Source organism: Harpia harpyja, chromosome 3 (genome assembly GCF_026419915.1).
Source record: "Harpia harpyja isolate bHarHar1 chromosome 3, bHarHar1 primary haplotype, whole genome shotgun sequence".
NCBI classification, from domain to species: Eukaryota; Metazoa; Chordata; class Aves; order Accipitriformes; family Accipitridae; genus Harpia; species Harpia harpyja.
Genome location: NC_068942.1, coordinates 52,180,008 through 52,204,891, shown reverse-complemented (window position 1 = coordinate 52,204,891; position 24,884 = coordinate 52,180,008). Strand labels below are relative to the sequence as shown.

Sequence of the window (24,884 nt, the reverse complement as noted above, 5' to 3'; positions counted from 1 at the left end):
TTTTTTTGAAGCACCTATCCATTTATAGTTTACTGTGGACGTACTTTCTTGACAAGGCATTCAAAAGTAAAGCAATCTTGCTTGTATTTTCAATTAAAACCAAGCTATATTAATAAAAAAAGTGTGATTACTTTGCACTATTTTGAAGAAGGTGGATATATATAGATAGATACATATCTGTATCTATCCATATACATCTATAGCACAACCTATGTTTGGGACATAATATAGGTGTTCAAACTGACAGGGGGGAAAACAGTAATTTTAAAAGAGACACCTGCATACATTTAAAAAACCTGTACTTAAAAACATCCTTTTAGTGTAGGAATTTCACTACTTTTATGGCTTAATACAAATACTGCAGAATTGAAATATATTTTACGCAGTTGAAGTTGCTCAGAATGCACTTACAATTGAACAGAAAGAGTTTAGACTAAAAGGTAGAAAAGCGTCAGTCACTGACAAGCTTGATGTTAGATTAACAAATAGTTTTAGTGCATATTCCTATGAAAATACTGACTTCCACAGAAGACAAAGTAACATGTTCTAACAAGCAACAAATTCTTATACTTTCATAGCCAACAACATTAAGTCTAACTCTTATATTTCATTTTGAAAGACCACTTATTGTTGCATATTTAAGATTTACTTCTAGTTTTTACTATTTTGGCTATATGTGTAATTAAAAACTAATGTATAACAGTAGAATGCAGAAACGTGTGCAAATGTCAAAGATTTTGTTTAACAACACACACTCAAGTTCAACCAGATATTGTTCTTGTGCCTTATTATTTTGCCTAGGTTTTCTCCAGACCTTAGTATTTTAATGCACTAACCACAATGACCTTAAAATTCCCAAGTTTTTAACTTTCATAGGTTTTTATCAATCATCAAAATGTAAATGAATCATCAATATAAAAACAATTACTGAAAAAAATATACATGGAACAACTGAAGAACTGTATCACAGTTTTACTTGAGACAAAGCTCTACAGCAGTTATCTTCTAAAAGTACCTGATTTGACTTTGATAAGTAAGTTACTGAAGTATGCAATACAATCAACATACTTACCTGTGGGAAATAGCTAGAATGTTACAGTTTGGTAACATTTCATACATGTCTACAGCAAAAGTAGACATTTAAAGTACTTCTGCAAGAGATTGCTGACTCTTAAAGCCAACTTCAAACAGGAAGATGATTCAAGAGATAAAGTGTATTTTCATTTGAAAATTGTCTTCCATCTTACAAGATTACTACTATTAGCATATCTTTGGGGGAAAAGTGGGAAAAGGCCAAGAGCATGCTGTCCAAAAATACAGTAGCGATTTGCAAGCAGACGTTCCTGCAGAAAATTGAAGTTTCCAACATCCAGTTTAGTAGCAAAAATATTATTCTCTTTCGACTCTTAGTGTGTTTCCGATGGTGAACTCCATTTTATTTTTAAACTGCTCGTATGTCTTTGTTATAGGGAGCTCTAAGCAATGAAGGAGTCTGTTTCTAACAGGATACATTATATGCAAAAATTTAACAGTAGGTTCAGGATCAAACCCAACAGGCGGTATAGAAAAAGAGCCTGTTACAAAGAACAGAATATCCTCCAATGTCACTACAGACTTGCCACCTAAAAAATAGGATTAGATTGTATCGTTTATTGCTTATTACCCATAAACCGTGTCCTGGTTTCAGCTGGGATAGAGTTAACTGTCTTCCTAGTAGCTGGTACAGTGCTATGTTTTGTTAGTTGCTGGCTGGGGTTAAACCACGACAAACCGTTACCCTGCATGTTAGGTGTTAGAGGAAGAAAACCCTGAAATCAGGAAACCCCAGATCAATATGAATGAATATGCAGTTATATGGCCAAATAAGAAAAATTTTAGCCAGAAAATCCCACTTGGGTTAGTTCTGAAAAATCTTAATTAAAAAAACCCAAAACAAACAAAAACAAAACCAACAACTATTCTGCAAGAAAAGACCACTTTTTTCTATTTTTTTTTGAGACACACTAAAAAGAGTAAGTTCACAGCAAAACTGACAAGAGGGGCTTAAAGGATTTTTCTGTACCACTCAGGCTGGTTTTTTGTTGGGTTGTTTTTGTTTTTTTAAAACTCATAGGAGTTCTAGTACCAATCTTCCAGATATTTACCTTTCTCAAGTTTGATCCTGATTGGGCAACAGTTTCAGAAATCATAATTAGTAAGGAAGAAGGGGGAGAAGGAACAATTAGGAAGTGACAGTGACCTCAAAACCTTCATTTATTTACCCCACTGAACTCTAAAAACCAAACCCTGTATGTATACCAGCAACTAAATACCCTGAACAGGGAAGGGGGGGAGGAAAAAAAAAAAAAATTACTTACTTTCCACATCTTGTAAATAACTCATCCAAAAATCAGCACCTTCAACTTTATTTACATCTGATGAGGAATGGATTGCAAAGAGATCACAAATAGTTTCTGCTGAAAGTCTTTCAGGTTTGTGGCACAGTATACTAGAGAACGCATCCGGATGCATTTGCATTTTCTCTAGCACACCAAGAGTTTTCAAACCTTTCCTAAAACTAGCAGGTGGGAGAAAAAAAAAAAAAAAAAGCAAGCATGCAATCAGAAAGCCAGTAACTAATTGTACTTTATATTTTATAAAGCTGTAAGTCTGGACATAATAAAGTTTCCCCACCTGCAGCCTCCAAGTCTTGTCAATAAGGTGTATATAGTAGTCCCATTTTGTTTTAACCTTGGAAAATTTGTTTAATTCTCATTTTAACAATCTACATGGTTCTGTGGAGCTTTTGGGGCAGATGAAATAAATACCAGTGATATGCAGAAATTAACTTTATTTCCTGGTACTTGCCTGTTTACTTTGCATAGTTTACTTATTTTTATGTAAGAACATACTGAATTTTTCTTACAAATATCTCTTTAGAAAGCACAGTTTAAATTCCTTGTCCCTAGGCAAAATGAAGTGTTTTACGAGATAGTCTTCACTTGGCTTCTGCAGTCTGCATGTGTTTACATGCTATTTCTCCCTGGGGCAAATGCAGATAACAGTATCCTAGGCTGCCTTAGGAATCATGGCGCCAGCAGGCCAAGGGAGATGATCCTTTCCCTCCGCTCAGCACTCTTAAAGCCACACTTGGAGTGCTGTGTCCAGTTCTGGGCTCCCCAGTACAAGAGAGATATGGACATACTGGAGAGAATCCAGCAGAGGGCCATTAGGATGATTAAGGAACTGGAGCATAACCCTACGAAGTAAGGCTGAGAGGGCTGGAACTGTTCAGTCTGGAGAAGAGAAGGCTCAGGTAGAATCTCAATCTGTAGAAGTGTCTGAAGGGAGCGTGCAAAGAAGTCAGAGCTAGGCTCATTTCAGCAGTGCACAGTGACAGGACCGGAGGCAGTGGGCACAAACTAAAACACAGGAGGTTCTGTCTGAACATCAGGAAACACTTATTTTATTGCGAGGGTGACCGAGCACTGGTGTAGGTTGCCCACAGAGGATGTACAGTCTCCCATCCATGGAGATATTCAAAAGCTGTCTGGACACAGACCTGGGCAACTGGTTCTAGGAGACCTGGCTTAAGTAGGGGGTGGTAGACAAGATGACTTCCAGAAGTCCCTTCCAACCTACACACCAATTTGATTCTGTGATTTAACTAATTTTTTATTATTTTTTGTTTTTTAAACAGCTCTGCAGGTTGAAAAAATTTCACTAGTTACTGTGTACTGGGTAAGAACATTTCAAGCAACTGGCTTTACAATTTAACCACTATGTTAAATCAGAACTAATTTACTTAAGTTGTTTACTTACTACTTAGATATTGATAAGCTCAATCAGTAAAATTCAGAACAAACATGTTGAAAGTGCTCAGTCAGTGGTGTAGAACATTAACAGCTAAAGTAACTAACTCTTCACTTACTCTCAGTCCTTGATATTGACAAGCAAAATCTTGCTTTAGTCACATTTTTCTCATTTTAAGCCCATCTCCAAAAATGCACAAACCCACATTTTCCCATAACCAAACCGGCTACTTAGTACCTTTCACTTTTTAACTGACTAGTTTGAAAATATGATATAGATTGATCAAATAGGCCACAGAGGGCCTTGACTGAAACACTTAATTACTCTCAACTTTGTTAAAAAAATTGTCACATTCAAAGTTAGTTTTCATAGCTCTTGGAGATTCAGTTGATTCAAATTTGTCAAAGAAAACACCATAAACATGTTAAGTATAAATCCAGCTATACTTGTTGGAAAAATTAACATCCAATGCCTTTTTACTGAGCAGATAAAGAATGCAAATTGGAAGCAAGGTCAGAGACCAATCAAAAAAGTCAACGGCTGCAACTTTCCCAGCTATTTGAAGTCATCACTAACTCATGGAAACACCAATACAATGCTTACATTCTAAGTAGGCCAACTTACACTTACGCACATTATTGTCCTCCTAATGGCACACACAAACTCCCTAATTAGAACTTTGGAAAACTCATTTAAATTCTAAACATATGTTTAACACTCCTAAAATTTAAAAGATTCTAAATTCAAACAATTCTGAATTAAAAATGAACATAAGCTAGAGAAATTTTGTAGTGCAAAGGTCTTTGTCATGCTATAGTTTACAACTGTGAATCTGCCCTCTTCATAAGGCTAAAAAAGGGATATGACTAAGGAGAAGTGGAATGGAGTGGATATGTAGAGAAATAAATTCAGTCTTTCAGTTTAACTAACTAGCTAACAGTTGCTACTAAATCCACTGAAAATTACAGCACATTTCATTGGTTTAAATAGAGAATAAGTAAGAACTTTATGAAAGTTAGTTTTAGCAACATGTTATTTAGTATTTCAGTAAGGAAAAAAAATTCCAGGAAGTTTGAAAATTCAAATAAAACCAACCTTTCTAAGGGTGAAGTAATTCTCTTGATTACATGATGGATCAATATGTCATTCACCAGCATATTCTTATCACACAAAGCTGTTATAGGTCTTAAACATCCAGCAGCAGCAAGGAATTCATAACAGTCATGTATTGTAGACTGTAGGCTAGACAGACTATCTGCATATTTTATCTGTATCAGAAGATAAAAGTTAGGAATTTTTTTACTACATGTGTGTGTATATATATATAAAATAAGCTTTTTAATTTGAACTAAAGTTATATTCAATAGGCCCTTCTTTAACTCCAAATATAGTCTTGAACAAGAATTCGCCAATAAGTTTAGTTTTATTTACCATTTTTATTGTTTGTGCTACATCGACATCAGCAACATCTTCCAAAGCTGGCTTCACATTCTCTGGACCATAGACAAGACAATTGAACAGCGTTTTGGAAAAGAAACCAGGAGATGGACCACCGTGAACCAGAGAAACTGCAATCATTTTACCAGCTTCAAAATAAAGATTCTCTTTTACAGCTGCAAATGAAAAAAAACAAAAAAATATTCATCATATATCATAGAATCATTTCGGTTGGAAAAGACCTTCAAGATCATCAAGTCCAACCATTAACCATGCCCCCTAAACCATGCCCTGGAGTACCCTGTCCACTCGCTTTTTGAATACCTCCAGGGATGGTGACTCAACCACTTCCCTGGGCAGCCCATTCCAATGTTTGACAACCCTCTCAGTAAAAAAATTTTTCCTAATATCTAACCTAAATCTCCCTTACCTCAACTTGAGGCCATTTCCTCTTGTCCTATCTCCAGACACCTGACAGAAGAGACCAACACCCTCCTCACTACAACCCCCTTTCAGGTAGTTGTAGAGAGCGATAAGGTCTCCCCTCAGCATCCTCTTTTCTAGACTGAACAACCCCAGATCCCTCAGCCGCTCCTCATAAGACTTGTGCTCCAGGCCCCTCACCAACTTGGTTGCCCTTCTCTGGACACGCTCAAGCAGCTCAATGTCTTTCCTGTAGTGAGGGGCCCAAAACTCAACACAGTACTCGAGGTGCGGCCTCACCAGTGCCGAGTACAGGGGAACAACCACCTCCCTGCTCCTGCTGGCCACACTGTTCCTGATACAGGCCAGGATGCGATTGGCCTTCTTGGCCACCTGGGCACACTGCTGGCTCATATTCAGCCGGCTGTCAACCAGCACCCCCAGGTCTTTCTCTGCCAGGCAGCTTTCCAGCCACTCTTCCCCAAGCCTGTAGCGCTGCATGGGGTTGCTGTGACCGAAGTGCAGGACCCGGCACTTGGCTTTGTTAAACTTCATACAATTGGCCTCAGCCCATCGATCCAGCCTGTCCAGATCTCTCTGTAGAGCCTCCCTACCCTCAAGCAGATCGACCCTGCCTCCCAACTTGGTGTCGTCTGCAAACTTGCTGAGGGTGCACTCAATCCCCTCATCCAAATCATCAATAAAGATATTAAACAGAACAGGGCCCAACACCGAGCCCTGGGGAACACCACTCGTGACCCGCCGCCAACTGGATTTCACCCCATTCACCACAACCCTCTGGGCTCGGCCATCCAGCCAGTTTTTCACCCAGTGAATAGTGCACTTATCCAGGCCACAAGACGCCAGCTTCTCAAGGAGTATGCCATGAGAGACAGTGTCAAAGGCCTTGCTGAAGTCTAGGAAAATAACATCGACAGCCTTTCCCTCATCCACTAGGCGGGTCACTTGGTCATAGAAGGAGATCAGGTTGGCCAAGCAGGACCTGCCTTTCGTAAACCCATGCTGACTGGGCCTGATCCCCCTCTTATCCTGGACTTGCCATGTGAGTGCTTTCAAAACAAACTGTTCCATAATCTTCCCCGGTACCGAGGTCAGGCTGACAGGCCTGTAGTTCCCCAGATCCTCCCTCCGACCCTTCTTATAAATGGGAGTCACATTGGCAAGCCTCCAGTCCTCTGGGACCTCCCCTGTTGACCAGGAACGCTGATAGATGATAGAGAGTGGCATATGCATAACAATCATTTGTGATCCTCACTATTTTTATAGAAAAATCTCATAATACATTCCTTCTTACTTTAGGAGACGCAACAAGTGAGGTTTACCATCTCCTGCTGGTTGAAACAATAAGACTGGTATTTTTTACATAGGAGTACCATATTCTTTTACTCCATCTCTTCAGCCACTGTCAAGATTTGGGAGGCAATGTAACTTCCTATTCTACTTTGTACCCAATGCACATTTAATTCTGAAGCGTAAGAACTCAAAGAAGCTAACTTTGGGTCTTTAGGGAATATGCTATCAGAGATAATGTTCTAGAAATTTGAGGAAAGGAAAATAAGTAACAGAGAAAGTGAGTCAGGAAGACAGAAATTCACTTGTAGAGAACAAATACATTAAATAAAAAGTTCCAAGTCTAATTATATGCTGTATTTTTCCTTGGTTGTCATCAACTTTTCCAACTAAACCAAATTTTTTTGTTATTATAAATCCACACCCCACACCCCTTTAGAATTGAAGAGGAAAAACATTCAAAAAACAATTTCTATCTATCAGGACTACAGTTGTGAACTGACAATCATACTGGCTGAAGATTTAAAAACCTTTCAAGTTACATAGCTCTTAATGTATTTTTGAACAAAGCATTTAATTACCTTGAAAATCAAGGGACAAGTTCTTTGCAGAAGAGCCCTCAAACAATGATGAATTCTGAAGGTGAAGCATTAATAATTGGAAAAAACAGTGTTTTGATGCAGGAGAAGTATCTGCCTTTGATCTGTTTTTGCAGTTTGTGAACTTTATTTCAATGGTGTTTGTAGCACTGAAGTTGCGCTGTCTAAATCCTTTTAAAGCACTGTTCCAGATATTTTCTGCATTGATGTTAAGCCTTGTAGTTTTTGTATTAACTTGTAGCTTTAACTCCTTCAGTATATTAGAAACTTCCCTTCTTTGCTTTCTTAAATGCCTGCAAGAAAATTGCATGTATTTTTAGATGAAATCTGTGATTCATAATTAGCAACAGTTATACAGGAAACATCATAAAATCTATTAAGAAAAAAACCTCTTTGAACACTTTGGTACATTTAGGTATTGCCTAAATTATGTATCAGTAAAATATTTGGTGTAGATTCTTCAAATTTTAACTCCGTAGTAGCAAATTTTAAAGTACCTCTAAGAACTAGAAAAAAGGAGGTAGAAATAATTACCTTGGCATAAAATGAAGTTATTTTCTTAATTCAGTTACACCAACATCATGCCAAACAATTCTCACACCATCATTCTACATTTGAACAATGTAAAACAAGCGAGAAATTGAAGCGCTTACCATGTTTGTGTTAAAGAGATGTTTTGCAACCAAATTAGAATACACTGTCAACTATTCACTAATATTTTATCTTTGCCACTATAATAAAAAATACATTTGAGTAGGGAGAAATGTTGCAGTTCTTGTTTAAAAAAATAAAACGCCAGACTAAATAAGACCCCTTCTTTGTTTTCTAACGTGCAACCAAAACTATTTCAAATACCATACTTACTAGAAGTAGCCAATTCCCTTATCAGAATTTTTAGCACGTTATGGGTAGAATTCATAAATTAAGTACTCACAAGACAATTTTATATCCTTAAACTGAATATTCTATATTAAAACACATTATTTTACCACTGATTTTAGCATAATCACAAACTATTCCTATAGTAAAAATGCAAAAACATTGAAAATTCAGGAAAAGTCTAACAAGAAAGTAATTGGGATTCTTTTTATTCCCTCTTTTCTAAATAAGGAATGGCTAGCCATGCTTCCATATGGACAAATATGCATTTCTGGGTTTTGATCCCCTCACTACCTAACCTAAAAATTCTCAATAGGTATTTGTTTCTCCTCACACCCCTCTAGCATCTAGAAACAGCAGAACCCTTTATCAAGTTATGACTTCAGCTCTTCAGCATACTCACTCCATTTTTCCAGTGGCTATATATACACCCACACAAATATATATAGCCACTATATATATATATATATATACACACACACACCCACCCTCCTGCCATGTTCTGTAGGAAATATGGTATAAAGCCATGTGCTAGATTACTCTTCAATGTAAGAAAAATATAAGAAAATACTTTTTCCTCAGGGACCAGTTCCCTTTTGACATCAGTGGAGATAAGGACATCGTCACTCTGTTGGATGCTGGAAGTTCTAGGTGTGAGCAGGGTGACAAATTGTTCTGGCACATTATCTTTGGTGATCTATAAGTCAAAACAGTATTTTAAGAAGAGATACAATTAAAGAATGCATAAACACTTCCTATTTGAAGGTAGCAATATAATTTCCCCCTATTTCAGTACTGAATCTCATTTGTATGTTTATTTACATTAAGTCCATCAGTTCCTGAACTACAATTTTAAAAATAATAATTCAATATTTTATTATGTGGTGGTTTTAGAATCCGTTTTTAGTTGCATGTCCCTATACATGAGATGGAAGTCCTGACTGATACAATAAGTAAAAACTAAAAATATTAGTTTTTACAGACTTGAAAAGTTTTTATTACAGCAGAGGAAAACACTATTTATATAAACATCTCTATATGCTAGATTTCTAGTGCACTATTAACATGGAAAAAATACTGATAAGCAACCTTAGCTTTAAGTTTTGCCATTTGTACATTGGAAGTTACCTCTAAATTGTTAAGATTCCTTTTACAAGGATCTAATTTTATCAAACTAAAAACTGGTTTACAGGCCACCTAATGCGAATAACTATAGCAAATTTACAGAGTTCACTGCTTTCTCAGAAAACTTCAATCACTAAACTTTACTCCAATTTTATTCATTTTACAATTTAGTGTAAGAAGCTTCTCCTATGGAATAAGCCATCATCTCCTCATGTTTAAATGCTGTTTTATGTTATAATCAGTTTCTGCTTGAAAACAGAAAGTTACACACTGGAGAAGAAAATTGCGTTGAGATTCACGTGACTGCCGAGGGCACTTTGGAGATGGCTCTTCCAGCCAACAAGTTGTCCCATCTGTCTTTTCAAAGGTAGCCAAAGAACGCTTTTTCTGTTTGCTATAGTTCCCTGTATAATTAAATGATATTAATTTAGTGAATTTGGTAGCTGTAAAATACATAGTATTAAAATTTAGCATTTTAAGAAGTCACTGTCACATCCATAACTTTACCTGATTTTGCAAAGATACTTCTGCATTCCATGCACTCCCAGTTTTGCTCCCATGACTTCATAGATGAACAGGCCAAATGAGTTCCACGGGAACCACAACACTGACAACGCTTTATTTCCCATTTACTAAAATTAAAAACTTGTGTATTTAGAATTAGACAGAAGAATGAGGCTAGTTAAAACAAAGAATATTCAACAGTAAGTGTAATCTAGACACTAAACTAACAAAGCATAATTTTATCAATCTGGTAGGACTGTATATAATCAAGGGGAACTTTCTTCAGACAAGATGTACTCGAAATTGCTGGCAGCAACAAGGGAAGAAAAACAAAAAGCTACCCATGTTCCAGCACATTATATTGAAAGAGGCTGAGTTAGTGTGCTCCCCTGCCTTAAAGTCAACAGCTTGCAGCCAGTATTTTCTCCTCATGTTGCTAGCCAGCAACATTCTCTGTATTTTATGAGTATCCACCACTGAGCTTTTCCGAATGGTAAATTTTTCAAAGAAGCATATCTGATTATTCTTACACATTCTGAATAAGACTCTTCATTAATGACAGTGTTTAAGTATCTGTTGGGTTTTTGTCTAGATTTCTTCAATTTTGCTTAAACATACAATGGAACAACGTGACTGATACTAGTTCAAATATTGGAAGCCTAAGGTCCAACTCTTAAAGGCAAAGTAAATCCTGAGGTGCACACATACCATGAATGAACCAAACAATGTTTGGTCAAATCTATACAAAGCAAAGTTAATGTCTCCAGGGAGTAACCTACCACAGTACTACAGAAACAAGTCTTTGCAGTAGAGGGTCTGACAGCTTTGTGTATACTCATGCCAATGGAAGACATACATTTCAGAAGCACACAAATAAAGCAAGAAAGAATGTAGAAAATGAACTTGTTAATTAAAAATCAAGCAAGTGGTAGAGCAGAATAAAGCCTTTTACATGATCACTCAAGCCTCTCATTAAGCTATCAGCAATATTCTAGCTGCCATTTGCATGCGGAGGGATAGCTCGCAGCTACGTTGATTTTAGATTGATTTTACACAGCTAATTAGTTTTCATCGTAGTCTAGTACTTTAATGAATTTCTCGTAAAGGTATTAATTACTCTAACAATTACTAAATTGTTGAATTAAACTTTGAATGAAAGCTACACAACATTAGTTTAAGCACATGCTGTTCTACATGTTATGCGGATGTACAAATTCTACTTCAGCTCTGTATCAAATAAGAACAAGGACAAGGTAACTGATAATTGATTGGTTTGGTTTTCTCGGCTTTTATAACCTGATTAAATTAGAGAAAATTAGTATTGAAATATTATGGTTATAGGGAGTAAAGTAAACATTTTACTTGGACACTGTGTCTTGGCTTGACATTAACACCTGATGCTGAAAAGTATTAAAGCATTTAAACAAGAAATAATTAAAAAACCACCAAAGATCTATTCCACCCTAGGTTATATCTTCCTACAAAAGTGTCATACCTATCAGGTTCATTATAGTCTCTTCCTTTCTTGCAGAGGCATCTTTTAACGTCACAGTGTTGATAACATTGCAGTAACTCTTGATATGCATTCTCTTCAAGTTCCCAAGATGCATCCCTATAAACAAGGCAGAAGATCTGTTATTATAACTGTATTTCTGATTGTTTAAATGGGTCACTCTATCTTTGGAAAAGATGTATGTAATAACCACATGAAGATATTTCAATCATCTAATGTTCTAGGCAACAGCTAGACAACTGAGAGGAGGAAGAAAAAAGTTTTGGAACAAAAATAATACTATAAAATACACAGACAGTCTTGCGTACAGTTGATGGAAGCATTTATTATTTTTTACATGACCTCAGTGCATGTTTGCTCTGTTTCATATTATTCCGCTTTCTCACAGCAGATATGGATATTTGTTTTGGCAGTCTACTCAAGTTACCACTGAAAATGGTCTCATGAAAAGTAACTCAGAATTTTTGAAGCCAGTATGGCAAAGTTCACCAAGTATTTTGACTCTTCTTCCTCTCCAAAATCTTGAGCCTCTGTCTCTGGAGAGAATTAATGGTAGTCTCTGAAGAGACTAACAGTTAAAGAATATTACTTCTAACAAAGAAACATCATTCTGATCACTTTGTCTTATTTTGAGCCCCATCAAATGGTGGAAAGTTATGAAAACCAGCTCAGAATTTTAGAAGCAGTTGTTATACTAAACATATGTATTGGGTTTGTGTGGCAAGGTTTTGGTAGTGGGGGGGTTACAGGGGTGGCTTCTGTGAGAAGCTGCTAGAAGTTTACCCTGTGTCCGACAGAGCCAACACCAGCCAGCTCTAAGATGGACCCACCGCTGGCCAAGGCCAAGCCCATCAGCAATAGTGGTCGCACCTCTGTGATAACATATTTAAGAAGGAAAAAAAGTTGCTGGGGCACAGAAATGGCAGCTGGAGAGAGGAGTGAGACCATGTGAGAGAAACAACCCTGCAGACCCCAAGGTCAGTGAAGACGGAGGGGGAGGAGGTGCTCCAGGCACCAGAGCAGAGATTCCCCTGCAGCCTGTGGGGAAGACCATGGTGAGGCAGGTTGTCCCCCTGCAGCCCATGGAGGTCCACAGTGGAGCAGATATCCACCTGCAGCCCGTGGAGAACCCATGCTGGAGCAAGTGGGTGCCCAAAGGAGGCTGTGACCTCATGGGAAGCCCGCACTGGAGCAGGGTCCTGGCAGGACCTGTGGATCTGTGGAGAGAGGAGCCCACAGAGCAGGTTTGCTGGCAGGACTTGTGACCCTGTGGGGGACCCACGCTGGAGCAGTGTGTTCCTGAAGGACTGCATGCCGTGGAAGGGACCCATGCTGGAACAGTTCATGAAGGACTGCAGCCCGTGGGAAGGACCCACATTGGAGAAGTTTGTGGAGGACTGTCTCCCGTGGGAGGGACCCCACGCTGGAGCAGGGGAAGAGTGTGATGAGTCCTGCCCCTGAAGAGGATGAAGTGGCAGAGATAACGTGTGATAAACTGACCATAAACCCCATTCCCCATCCCCCTGTGCCACTGGGGGGGGTTAGGTAGAGAATCCGGGAGTGAAGCTGTGCCCAGGAAGCAGGGAGGGGTGGAGGAAAGGTGTCTGTTTTGGGTGGAGTCTGTTTTGCCCATGACAGTAATTGGTGAGTGATCTCTCCCTGTCCTTATCTTGACCCCCAAGCCCTTTGTTATATTTTCTCTCCCCTGTCCAGCTGAGGGGTGGGGGGGTGGGGGGGCAGGGGGAAGTGATAGAAAGGCTTTGGTGGGCACCTGGCACCCAGCCAGGGTCAACCCACCACAACATATCCTTAGCAATCCCTTGGGAGAAGATGGAAGCTGTATGGATGAGTAATCAGTCGATTATAATACTGTCTGGACAGAAATTCAGATAATTTAAAAACTTGGGCACAGAAAATACACTTCTCAGCAACGTCTGTGTTAATGAGAAGTTATTGTATTTAAGAAGTGTTTTAATCTTTTAAATAGGTCCCTGGTTGAATCATGGCATTAAAAATGACTTTTCAGAGCTTCCTGCTTTATGTTTGAGGTGACTAATTTGGCCTTTGACAATTTTTATGCATAACTAAAAGGAAACAGGCTACTCCTTACCAAACCAAACATTTCTACCATTGAAGGTAGAACCGAGGTTTCACATTTTAATAGATGCAGTTCTATAGAATAAATTAAAAATTGCTTTAACACCCTATGAAAGTTTTATAGAAGAGTCATTATTTACAAAATTACTTACTTTTCTGGAATGTGTATGCCCATTCTCAACATTTCTTTTTGAAATTTGTCCTTGTTATTACATACTGTGCACCTAAAGAAAAATATCCCAGCACTCAAAGCTTGATACTGTGTGAAGAAAAAAAAAACCACACAACAAAAACCAAAACAAATTATTGAATTACTATCACCCTTAGGATGCCAACAAATATGCCTTAATATCTATACCCATTACATTCATGCATACTGTCCTGACATGGATGTTAAAGCTGACATCAATCATGACATCACTTGACATTGAAGCAAACAGCAAGCATGTTCTCTTCCTTTAAAGGACAAGAGCTCACATGCTAGAATCAGGTTCATAAGCAAAAGCACAATCCTTTTCAGTCAACCTCTCCACTTCTAGAATGAGTGTACAAACTTATAAGTTATAACTTATTCCAGCTCTGGACTTAGGCTAAGAGAACTGATGATGGATGAATGACATTTTTAGCACTTAGATTCTGCACATAATGACTTGCAAGAAGGGAATTACCTAGGCCGGACTTCAGTTCCTAAAAATAACTAAAGGCATGAAGTGTATCACACATGCAGAAACATGGGGCAGGGAGGGGAATTAATAGCATTTAACAAAACAGACAAACAACAACAAAAAAACCAACTTACTTGTAAGACACTGGTCTCCAAAACACTATTTTAGTATTGTCCTTCAAACCTAGTATATTTCCATACCTACTGCCTACATTAACCCTAAGCAGTTTTACACAATTTTAAGCAACTGTTCCATTATTTTTAAGCACAACACAGAAATGTGATCTCCATGCATGCAGAGAGAAAAGAAAGAGAGAATCTGTGTTACCTGCAAGCATTCTCGATGAAACCAAGCATTTTTACAGCAGGGACTTTTCAATACAGTGTATATTGGAAGCTGTTCAACCAAATCCAGGCATATTGTACACTGTGAAGTTCCTCTAGATTCTTTATCTGGAAACTTTTGGACTGGTTTATGTTCCCAACAGTAGGATCTAAAAATAATAATTTAAGGTTCCCTTATCAAAACAACATTTTAAGAACCTTCCTCATAAAATCAGAAGATAGCAAAATGAATTCCCTATTATAGCTCCTTTTCATGAATAAACACTGTGCAACAAGCTAAAAAGGCAGACACATACTGGTTTTGGCTGGGATAGTTAATTTTCTTCATAGTAGCTTGTATGGTGCTGTATTTTGGATTTGTGATGAAAACAGTGTTAATAACACAAGGATGTTTTAGTTACTGCTGAGCAGTGCTTACACAGAGTCAAGGCCTTTTCTGCTCCTCACCCCACCAGCAGGCAGGCTGGGGGTGCACAAGAAATTGGGAGGGGACACAGCTGGGACAGCCGAGCCCAACTGACCCAAGGGGTATTCCAGACCACGATGTCAGGCTCAGCAATAAAACTGGGGGAAAGAAAGAGGAAGGGGAGACATTCAGAGTTATGGCATTTGTCTTCCCAAGTAACCGTTACACATGATGGAGCCCTGCTTTCCTGGAGATGGCTGAACACCTGCCTGCCGATGGGAAGTAGTAAATGAATTCCTTGTTTTGCTTTGCTTGCGCATGCAGCTGTTGCTTTACTTATTAAACTGTCTTTATCTCAACCCACGAGTTTTCTCACTTCTACTCTTCCAATTCTCTCCCCATCCCGCTGGGGGTAGTGAGCAAGCAGCTGTGTGGTGCTCTGCTGCCTATCAGGGTTAAACCACAACAGATATAAACAAATTATGTATCTAACAGAGCAAGCCAACAGAACAATAGTAAGGAAGAAGCATGTTGCCAACTGATGCTCTGTAAATTACAGAGATCATATACCCCCTTTCTCTCAAAACTTCTTTTGGTCCAAATAATACATTTCCTGTCCTCAGAACTTTAAGTTCCTCCTATATTTTAATGTTACCATAATGTTAAAGTAGCAATTTTGAGCTTGCATATGGATTCTGCAGAGTCTAGTTAGTGTGATGAATTTTATAATTTAGCATATTTTCAAAGAAATAAGACAGACAAGAAATGCAGCTCTAGAAGAAACCTTTCTGAAAATGCATTATTTTTTATGTGTGCTTGACTTAATATGAGTTGTTTAAGAAGTTAAAGTGCCCAACAGACTTCAATCCACCCACCCTACAAACTCAGCTTACAGTAGGCAGAATAAAGCTGTTATCAAATGCACTCAAGAGTATTTTGATGACAGCCAAGATGCTGGACAGATGATAGTAAAAGAAAATAAAACTTTTTTTAGACATTTGATATTAAACCCACTTCTGCAATCCATCTCTAATACGCAGATCTAGAAGCCTTGCGCTTTAAAACATGACAGAACAGCATAGTGTGTTTTCACTACTGAGAGAGATAGGCAGCCAAACCTTTGCCACTTCAACAAAGGCACAGGAGGCAGACAAACAAAAAACCAAAACCAACCATTTTGCAGGTATTTCAGAGTTTAGGATTTAATGCTCAATTGTTTATAAACAATTTAACTACTTGTAGAAGCGTTAAATTATATCTTTAAAAGGGTTGAGAATTTAGCTTATAGGTACTAGGTATGCAATATAACTGCTTGGCGTTCAAGTTTTCCACAAATCAGATTTTTTTTCTTAGAAAACCCAGATGACGTTTATAATTAACAGCCTGTCCAATGACAACCCATGAAAAAAATCGCCTCCTGTATAAATATAATGAATTGAAAATGAAAAAGCAACAAAACACCAGAACTTACCTGAAGTCTTCCATGAACTGGAAAATGCATTCCTTTTGCACCCCACAAGGAAAATGGTAACTTCGTTTGCATTTGGGAGCTACACATCCAATTGAAGCACCCTTTTTCTTACAGATATTACATTTCTGGGAATAATTTGTTTCAGATATAACAGAATATTAACATCTAAAGTCCAAGTAAAATTACAGAATTAAACCAACAGAAAAATTATAAGGTATGTAAGAAAGAATATCGGCCAATAGATTGTAACAGTGCAAGACTGTTGTGTTTTAGCTCTATTTCAAAGAATAAAGATATATAGTTGTTTCACAGACTTTGATTATGTATTGTTTTATACGCATGTTGACTTGTGACACATAAGCCAAAATACAAGTTATTTTACCGGTACCTATAGTTTAGTTGCATCTATAAAATTATATAATGCCAGCCTGAGGCTCAGCATAATGTCATGAGGTATTATGCATGTGTAATTTGCTCTTATTCATTTATCTGCAACATACCCAGGAAATAAAAATATTAGCAAACTTCTGCAAGTTTTATTGTCCCTTGTGGGTTCCACAAACCCAATATACTTGTTACTTAAATGTAAAATTCAGATGCTTGAATGGGCTCAGCACACTGCCCATTGGAGAAAGGAAAGAAAACAAACCCCACAAAGAAAAGAAAACAAACCCCACAAAGAAAAGAAAACAAACCCCACAAAGAAAAGAAAACAAACCCCACAAAGAAAAGAAAACAAACCCCACAAAGAAAAGAAAACAAACCCCACAGGTGATACTAAGTGCACTTAAAAGTTACTTTTTCTTTTCCTTGTAAATACCAAAGATTTCATTCTTACCAGTTTTGCAGCTCTATTTACTTCTTTTCTAATATCTGTGATTAAGAATCCATCTACGCCTTCACCTTCTTCCCCTCTCTGCCAAATGCCACTTGACATCAACTATGAAAACAAATTAAGTATTTTAAAACATTTGCCTACCTAAAGATTTAAAATTACCTGCATTGCATTTGTCAAGTAAGAGCGAAGTTTAGTCTAACAAAGCTTGTGTACAAACATTTTAATGTACAAACATTTAATTTAATCAAACAAAACATCTATGTATTTTTGCCCGATATGACACAATAGGGAATAGTAACCAGTAACATGAAAATAAGTATTTCATAACATCAAAGTCTTATTTAATACTGTAGAGCCCAAGATGGTGTATTTTACCTTCCTTTTTGAATATATGGACTATTCAGATATTTGTCAAACAACTACTTGCAGCATATAAAGCTTCAGAGGAAGTAAAATTAAATTAGTTTAGTTAACATGAATGACAATTGTGCTGTGGAGCTAATGAAGCACAGCAGGAAGTATCTGTGCTGAAGTGCAACCCAAGAGGAAAAGTAATTCACTTTAGAGGAGAATTAAATAAAAACAGAATCAAGTAACTAGGCAAGTCAGAAGAGCCTAATGATAATTTAGATTAAAGTTACTTAGTAAGGCAGTTACTTCACAGACTTCAACTAACTAAATAGTTTCACACCCCGATGACTCCTATATTCTTCACAATCTCATTTTATAGTTCTCATTATTTCAACACAGCACCATTTTCTAACTAGAGTTTTAACAATATTTTAGTCAAATAAATGTAAAATTTTATATGAAAACCAATTAAGAATATATTTTTTTTCCCCAATTGTGAGATATTTGGCAAAGAAAAATGAAACTGCACCACTAACTGGTCTCTTTCTAGAAGAACTCTTTTCTTATATAATATTCACTATATTTAAGTTAAATCACAGGGTTTTGTTTGTTTTTAAAAAGAAGCAGGGACCAAAACCTAAAAGATGACTGCAGGAAGCTCATCACAGTAAAGTATCATATAAATCATAAGGCTCAGTGTTGCAAGCATGCCCTTTCCTAGCTGTTCTGCTCCACCAGGAAAGGACTTTTTCCTATTATTTCCTATGGCCTTATGAACGAGACAAAATTATCACAAACAGACCTAAATTTCCTTCCAGCTGCTTAAAATTTATTTAAGAAAAAAAAAATTCTATCTTTATGTAACTTCAGAAAACCTCCACTCTGACTAGTCTTTAAAGGATTCAATATCCAACCTATTACGCCATCTGCAACCAACACAGTCTTTTAAGAACTGATTGAGAAAACAACAAAAATGCCAAATTGTTCCTGATATTCTTGAGACTGGTTTTTTTTTTAAATTTGGGGGAAAAAAAATTCAAACTGTATTTATTAACAAAAAAAACCAAACCCAAATTGTTTTTTAAAGCAGTCATATTATTTTAAAGACCTGCAAAAATTTAGAGTTTGAAAGGTAGTCTGAGTGTACCTTTAAGAATATGAATATTGGAAAATGTCAAGTGTAATAACAAAAGATACTCAACTGTAGTTTATATCCATAGCTTTGTTCAAATTATAAGCTTCTAATTACTGATACTGTAGCTGTATATAATCAGTAGGGGGTACATATTACTAACCTGAAAAGTAGGGACTATTTCTTAAGTGTTACAATGTCCTATATAATGTCAGAGAATAACTCACAGCCAAACAAGAACTAATGAGAAACAAGGAAAAAAAGACTTTTCTCTACATTTTTCACAAGGGGTAGAATTTTCACATTCTAAATTTTGAAACTACACTTCTCTTATAGAAGCTAATACGTAGGTGCAATCTGTTCCCTTTCTCTTAACATGTACCTTCATTGCTATGATAGGTTGGGAAAATTAACTAATTCATTTAAATGGATCGTGAACAGAATTTAACTTTGAATAAAGTCTTGTTAGGATTTATTTATTTCATCTGCTGCATGTGACAAGTACAAGCCTTCAAGGCTACAAGTTGAAGCTGACAGTTCAAGCTTTACAACAACAAAACTGTTACAACAACTGTTTGGACAGGTTATTACTATTTAATACTTGTTGCATTTACTTTTTTTTTTTTTCCAGTTAAAACAGACAAGCTCCAAGATCAATACCATATACTTACCAAACAATAATAATGAACAGTGAGATCGTATTCCACATAGGTCCTTTTTTCTCCATACTTTTCAGGGCAGTCATCTGTCCGTCCACAGAGAACACAGACTAAAATATAGAATCATGTTTATAATCACAGTAAATGTACTGGAATTACTATGGATCAGCTATAGAGCAGTAACTTTCATCTTTTTTAATCACATGCATCTTGAAGTAGATTACTGGATAAAAGGACGGTAGATACCCCTCTCTCCTTAATGTTGAATTCCATGGTAAATACAGAAGAGGGTACTATTCGTTCCTTCTCTAGTTCCTGAAGAGAAAATACTTCAGCAGTTCCACCTGCCTGCTGATTCAGGAGAGGGCTATCACCCAAGCTAAATTCACAAGCTGATTGTGCTCCCAACTGAAACATTCTTCCCAAAACACCCAAAGATAATTATCAAATGGCCATCAATGTCCAGATGCATGTGAAATATGCCATCTAATTGTTTTTAGTCTTGTACATAAAGACATCACCATATAAGAATCCATGAAGCAACTTAACTGCTTCTTTGTATACCTATGTGATAACCTTTGTGAAAAGCCTATGAATGGTATCCTGACTGTATCAAGTCATATGCTACCAGTGCTTTTAAGATGTATGCGAGTTTCAAAACATTCAAGGATTTGAGACAACATTGGAGTTAACTAAAACCTTGAGGATTTCTCCATTTCTGCAGTTCCTAGCTCACTAACATACTTCCACAGACATTTAATATCTTCCCTTCAATTCTCAATAGCTATATAAGATACATTTTCAATATTCTAACATCAAGAACAGTCATAGTAGTGATGAGAATAGAGGTACTGCTTCAGCCTAAGAAAGTCTTGAATGATACATCTCAAACACAGCTGTGTGTGATTTGGCAGCTGAATTCCCATGGTTACTTTTTTAAAACATCTGCAGAAAAGACTATTTTTAAATATTCCAATTACAGCAAACAAATCCAAGGAAGTTTACAAGTTATTTCTTTTTCATTCCCTGAGACAAGTGATTCCGACACAATTTGATTACTGAAAATCCACCTGTCCTTTGAGCCCAAATAAAGTAAGTTATAATTGGTATTATATATGCAGATTAAAGACTTCTGTAACTATTTAATGAAAACCTTACTTACATGCACTTTGAATGTCAAAATTATTGGTTTTACTCATCCTGAGTTCTTCTGGCTGTCTATCATGAAAAAGAAATGAGGTGTTACATACGTCTAGTGCATTAACAATGACCATTATATACCACTTTTACATTTTATTTTATTTTAAATTGAAAAAATCCCCAAACTCAGTAAAGTAGTTAAAGAAAAAAAGAATATTATAATTCAACTGTTATTGTGAGAAATAGGGGTTCAGAAAGCAGGATGCAAATGTTCAGAAAAAATATTCCCAGAACAACGAAACAAGTAGCAACATTTAACTACTTCCCCAAACTATCAAACAAGATATTTTACTTTCAAAAGAGAAAATAAAGTCCAATGCAACATGTAGTTATGTATAGACTTAATTGTACAGAAGAGTTTGTATTTTTTTTAAACATCAAAAATAATGATCCAAGGACAACCAAGGAAGTGGCAGTGACTTGTGCTCAAATAAAGATTGTATTAACAGGAGGAACTTGGAAGAAAAAGATTAACTGGGTAGGATAGTGACATAACTATGAAGATAGTCTCCATTGTTTGGAGAAAATGCAGGATCCTGGCCTAGTCAAAGACATCCTGGCCTAAGACTAAAAAAAAACATTGCAAGGAATCCAAAACAGGGACATGCATACAGGGGAATTTACGCCATTTAGAACTATGTATTTTACATTCTGAAGTGGGGAGTAATTTATTTAGAAACATTCATCTAACCCACATTTCTTTCAAACATCACATGCCCCTAAGAATTAGATCCCCAAGATACATTAACATGGATATACCGGGAGCTGGCCTTTACTGCGTGCCACAGCATGCACCCTAGGCCACCTTGGAAAAGAATTTTAAAAATACATATTTCTTCATTGCAGCACTAAGATGATTTATTCTTTCTCTAGTGCAAAGTAGAACCCTTTTAGGAACATATCTGGAGATCTTGACTTGCCTTCTCTTAGGAAGCTGAAGCATTACATAAGTTTTGCAAGACAAGAATCATGGGTCATTGCCTGCAGATCCACCCACACTTGACCTCACAGGTAGGCAGACAATTTCCTTCACACACACCAAAGTGAGCAGAGAGGCAGCCAGTAAAAAAATCCAACGTCCAAACCAGAAGCCTGACAGACTCTTGAGGTATCGGAGTTTTGGTATTTACAGTTTAGATGACTGCCAGATGGGCTTCAGGAACAACCCTCAGGCTAATCCAAACTACTGCAAATAAAGTACTGCTGCCATTTTACTGGAGTTTTAGGAAAGGAGTTGTACTGAGAAAGAAAAAAAAGGAAGGCAAAAATCTCAGGCATAAGGGAACTGCTCTACGCCACTGGACTTTGTTAGAGCACAAACGTAGTTGTACACAAAAGACCTTTGCCAGATGTCCTGGTTTCAGCTGGGATAGAGTTAATTGTCTTCCTAGTAGCTGGTACAGTACTATTTTTTTGAGTTTGGTACGAGAAAAATGTTGATAACACACTGATGTTTTCAGTTGTTGTGAAGTAGTGTTTAGTCTAAAGTCAAGGATTTTTCAGCTTCTCATGCCCAGCCAGCAAGAAGGCTGGTGGGGCACAAGAAGTTGGCACAGGACACAGCCAGGGCAGCTGACCCAAAGTGGTCAACGGGGTATTCCATACCATATGACATCCCATCTAGTATATAAACTGGGGGGAGTGGGGGCAGGGGATCGCCGCTCGGGGACTAACTGGGCATTGATCAACAGGTGGTGAGCAATTACACTGTGCATCATTTTTATATTCCAATCCTTTTATTATTACTGCTGTCATTTTATTAGTGTTATTGTTATTAGTTTCTTATTTTCTATTCTATTAAACCGTTCTTATCTCAATGCACAAGTTTTACTACTTTTCCCAGGTTTCTCCCCCATCCCATGGGGGGGGGGGGGGAAGTGAGTGAGCAGCTGTGTGGAGCTTAGTTGCTGACTGGGGTTAAACCATGACACCAGAAAATGGTCTAAAAGGAAAACAAAAAAATAAACAATGCCAGAACCAAATTAGGTCAAGAGGCTCTTAAGAACACACATGGCACCGACAGTCAGATGAAATAATTGGTTCCATGTTCCAGTTTTCCCAGAAACACACTCCCCTCTTTCTAAATTACAAAAAATAAATATACTTAATCAGGTACACGGGGAACAAGAGACAAGCACACAGCTCACACACATTCCCTTCTCTTTGGGATTTCCCAAGAATGGTCACTGTCAGCTTCACAGTCCTGAATCTACTAGGTTAATACAACAAAGAAACAATCTGTGTATAACCACACAAGACAAGATTTTCACCTCAGTGTGTTATAAAAAGCCCTACCAGGTGGGGAAAGCCGATATGTGGCTGGAAACAAGAGCACCTTCCTACCTTTCCCTGGCTCCAGCAAAACAAAACAAAAAATCGTTTCCTTCCCCGCCCCTTCCTTCAGGGAAACGAACCCGGAGTTCAAATTTGCGAGTTAAAAGACATGCAAGAACAACCACTGAGGCTCCACGCACAAGTCGTACAGGCTTTCTACAGGAACAAAACAATTCTTTATCAGTCTATCTGCAAGGCAGGAACACCTTATCACCCAGTGTTTATAAAAACCGAAGTGTAAATAAAATGTATCAACTTTGCCTAAATAGGCTAAAAAAATCCTCACAGTGGATATTTAGGTTTTGCTAAGTTCTAGAACTCTTTACTGCTCCAGAACATAAGGTGTTTTTAAGAGTTTTTTTAAGTAGAGGATAGGAAAAGAAAAAGCAAGAAAAACAACCCCAAGAGGCAAGGTTTCAGGTACACGTTTTCTCTAGCATACGAGCAAAAGAACCCTCCGAGATCCCATCCGTTCATGCTGTGTATCCTGAATGCACATATGACAGCGTCTCCAGTTCATCTCGCCGTTGGTAACACGACGCCGTGTCCTGAAAGAATCCCCCCCCCCTCAGCAACCACCACCCGGGCGGGAGCAGGAGAGCTCCCGCCACGTTTCGAGGAACCCCAACTGATTAGGATTCGGGTGGCCACTTACTGCCCGAGTCTCACAGGGGTTCAACCACGAAACCTGACCGCCGTCCTTTTAAAAGGCACAAGGGCCGTGGCAGGTTTTGTGGGAAGAGCCACCTGCCAGCCCCCGTCCCGCCTCCCTCCCGCGGCCGCACTGGGCGAGCCTCCCCGCGCCGCTGGTCGCCTCCTGCCAGTTTTCCTCCCAGAAGCGTGACAGGAGGGAGGAAGGGAGAAGTACCTCTCAGGTCAGTTGTTCCGCTATTTTCTGCCTCCAGACAAGCGGCGGGAGCCAGGCGCCGCTTGCGCCCCAAAGCGCGGGCTGGGAAGCTGTTGCCCGTTGCTGCCCGGCTCGGCTCGGCTCCCCTCACGGGGAAGCGGGGGCCTCCCGCTCCCCCGCCGCGGCAGCCTCCACCGCCCCTTCGGCGCCCGACGCCCACCCTCCCCCCCGCCTCTCCACGCCCTTCGTAGGGCGGCACTCGCCTCCTTACCTCGAGGCCCAGCTAGCCCCGGGCCAGAGGCAGCAGGGCGAAGCCTCAGCCCACCGAAGGCGTTACTCACCCCGAAGGCAGCCCCGCCAACGCGGCGCTCCGACGGCCGCCCCGACGCCGAACCGCCCGCGCTAACTGACAGACAATTCAAACCCCAACATCCGCCGCCCTTCCGGAAGCGGGGAAGCCAGCGCCCTCGCTCCGCCCACCGCCGCGCCCGCCATCTGTTGCATCGGCGCTCGGCCGCCTTCGCTGGGCACGCCGGCTCAGCGGGAGGGGACCGGCGATCCTGGAGATCGGTACTCGGCCGTGGGGCCTGGCGGGAGCGGTGAGGGGCCGGGGGGCCGTGGCGGGGGCCGGGGCCGGGCTCGGGCCCGTCCCGCCGCTCCGCTCCTGCCGGGGGGCAGCGCTGCCGGTGCCGGTGGGTATTCTACGGGACTGCCTGGCCGTTGGGGACGGCGGGGAGAGGGGCGGTCCGCGGGGAGGGGAAACCCTTCAAACGGCGGTGGCCAGGGGCTAACGTGTCGTCAGCTTGGCCTGTCCTCATCAGTAACCTCTGCCCTGGGAAGGAGCAGGGTCTCCACAGACTGCTTACCCTCAGCCCTTGCAAACGCCGTAATACCAGGCAGGCTTTTCCAGAAAGTCTGCTTTGCAGTACCTACCTAAGGAAACAAGATGGGTTTTTT

General features: G+C 39.0%; 1 protein-coding gene across 6 annotated transcripts; it reads right to left on the bottom strand.

The window, feature by feature from the left end:
- Nucleotides 1–383: 383 nt before the first annotated feature.
- G2E3 (G2/M-phase specific E3 ubiquitin protein ligase) lies at nucleotides 384–24,377 on the bottom strand. 6 transcript variants are annotated; one of them, XM_052782531.1, is made up of 17 exons: nucleotides 24,269–24,355; nucleotides 22,896–22,958; nucleotides 20,709–20,764; nucleotides 19,559–19,656; nucleotides 17,405–17,506; nucleotides 16,567–16,691; nucleotides 14,673–14,838; nucleotides 13,833–13,939; nucleotides 11,566–11,682; nucleotides 10,074–10,198; nucleotides 9,838–9,970; nucleotides 9,013–9,138; nucleotides 7,545–7,855; nucleotides 5,224–5,405; nucleotides 4,888–5,060; nucleotides 2,358–2,557; nucleotides 384–1,622 (listed from the first exon to the last, which is right to left on the bottom strand). In XM_052782531.1, the coding sequence occupies exons 3-17, from the start codon at nucleotides 20,743–20,745 to the stop codon at nucleotides 1,390–1,392; spliced, it is 2,235 nt and encodes a 744-aa protein (XP_052638491.1). In that variant the 5' UTR covers nucleotides 20,746–20,764; nucleotides 22,896–22,958; nucleotides 24,269–24,355; the 3' UTR covers nucleotides 384–1,389. The 6 variants fall into 6 exon arrangements, with proteins under 6 accessions (XP_052638491.1, XP_052638493.1, XP_052638494.1 ...); XM_052782533.1 differs by having other exon boundaries at nucleotides 20,709–20,760; XM_052782534.1 differs by having other exon boundaries at nucleotides 20,709–20,760; nucleotides 22,896–22,955; nucleotides 24,269–24,334.
- Nucleotides 24,378–24,884: the final 507 nt, after the last annotated feature.

Coding starts and splice junctions, on each gene's coding strand:
- G2E3 (XM_052782530.1), bottom strand. CDS start 20,745: ATGAGTAAAACCAATAATTTTGACATTCAAAGTGCAT. Junction 11,683..13,832: donor GGCATACACATTCCAGAAAA/GTAAGTAATTTT, acceptor CCTTGTTTATAG/GGATGCATCTTGGGAACTTG. Junction 5,061..5,223: donor TAGCACAAACAATAAAAATG/GTAAATAAAACT, acceptor CTTCTGATACAG/ATAAAATATGCAGATAGTCT.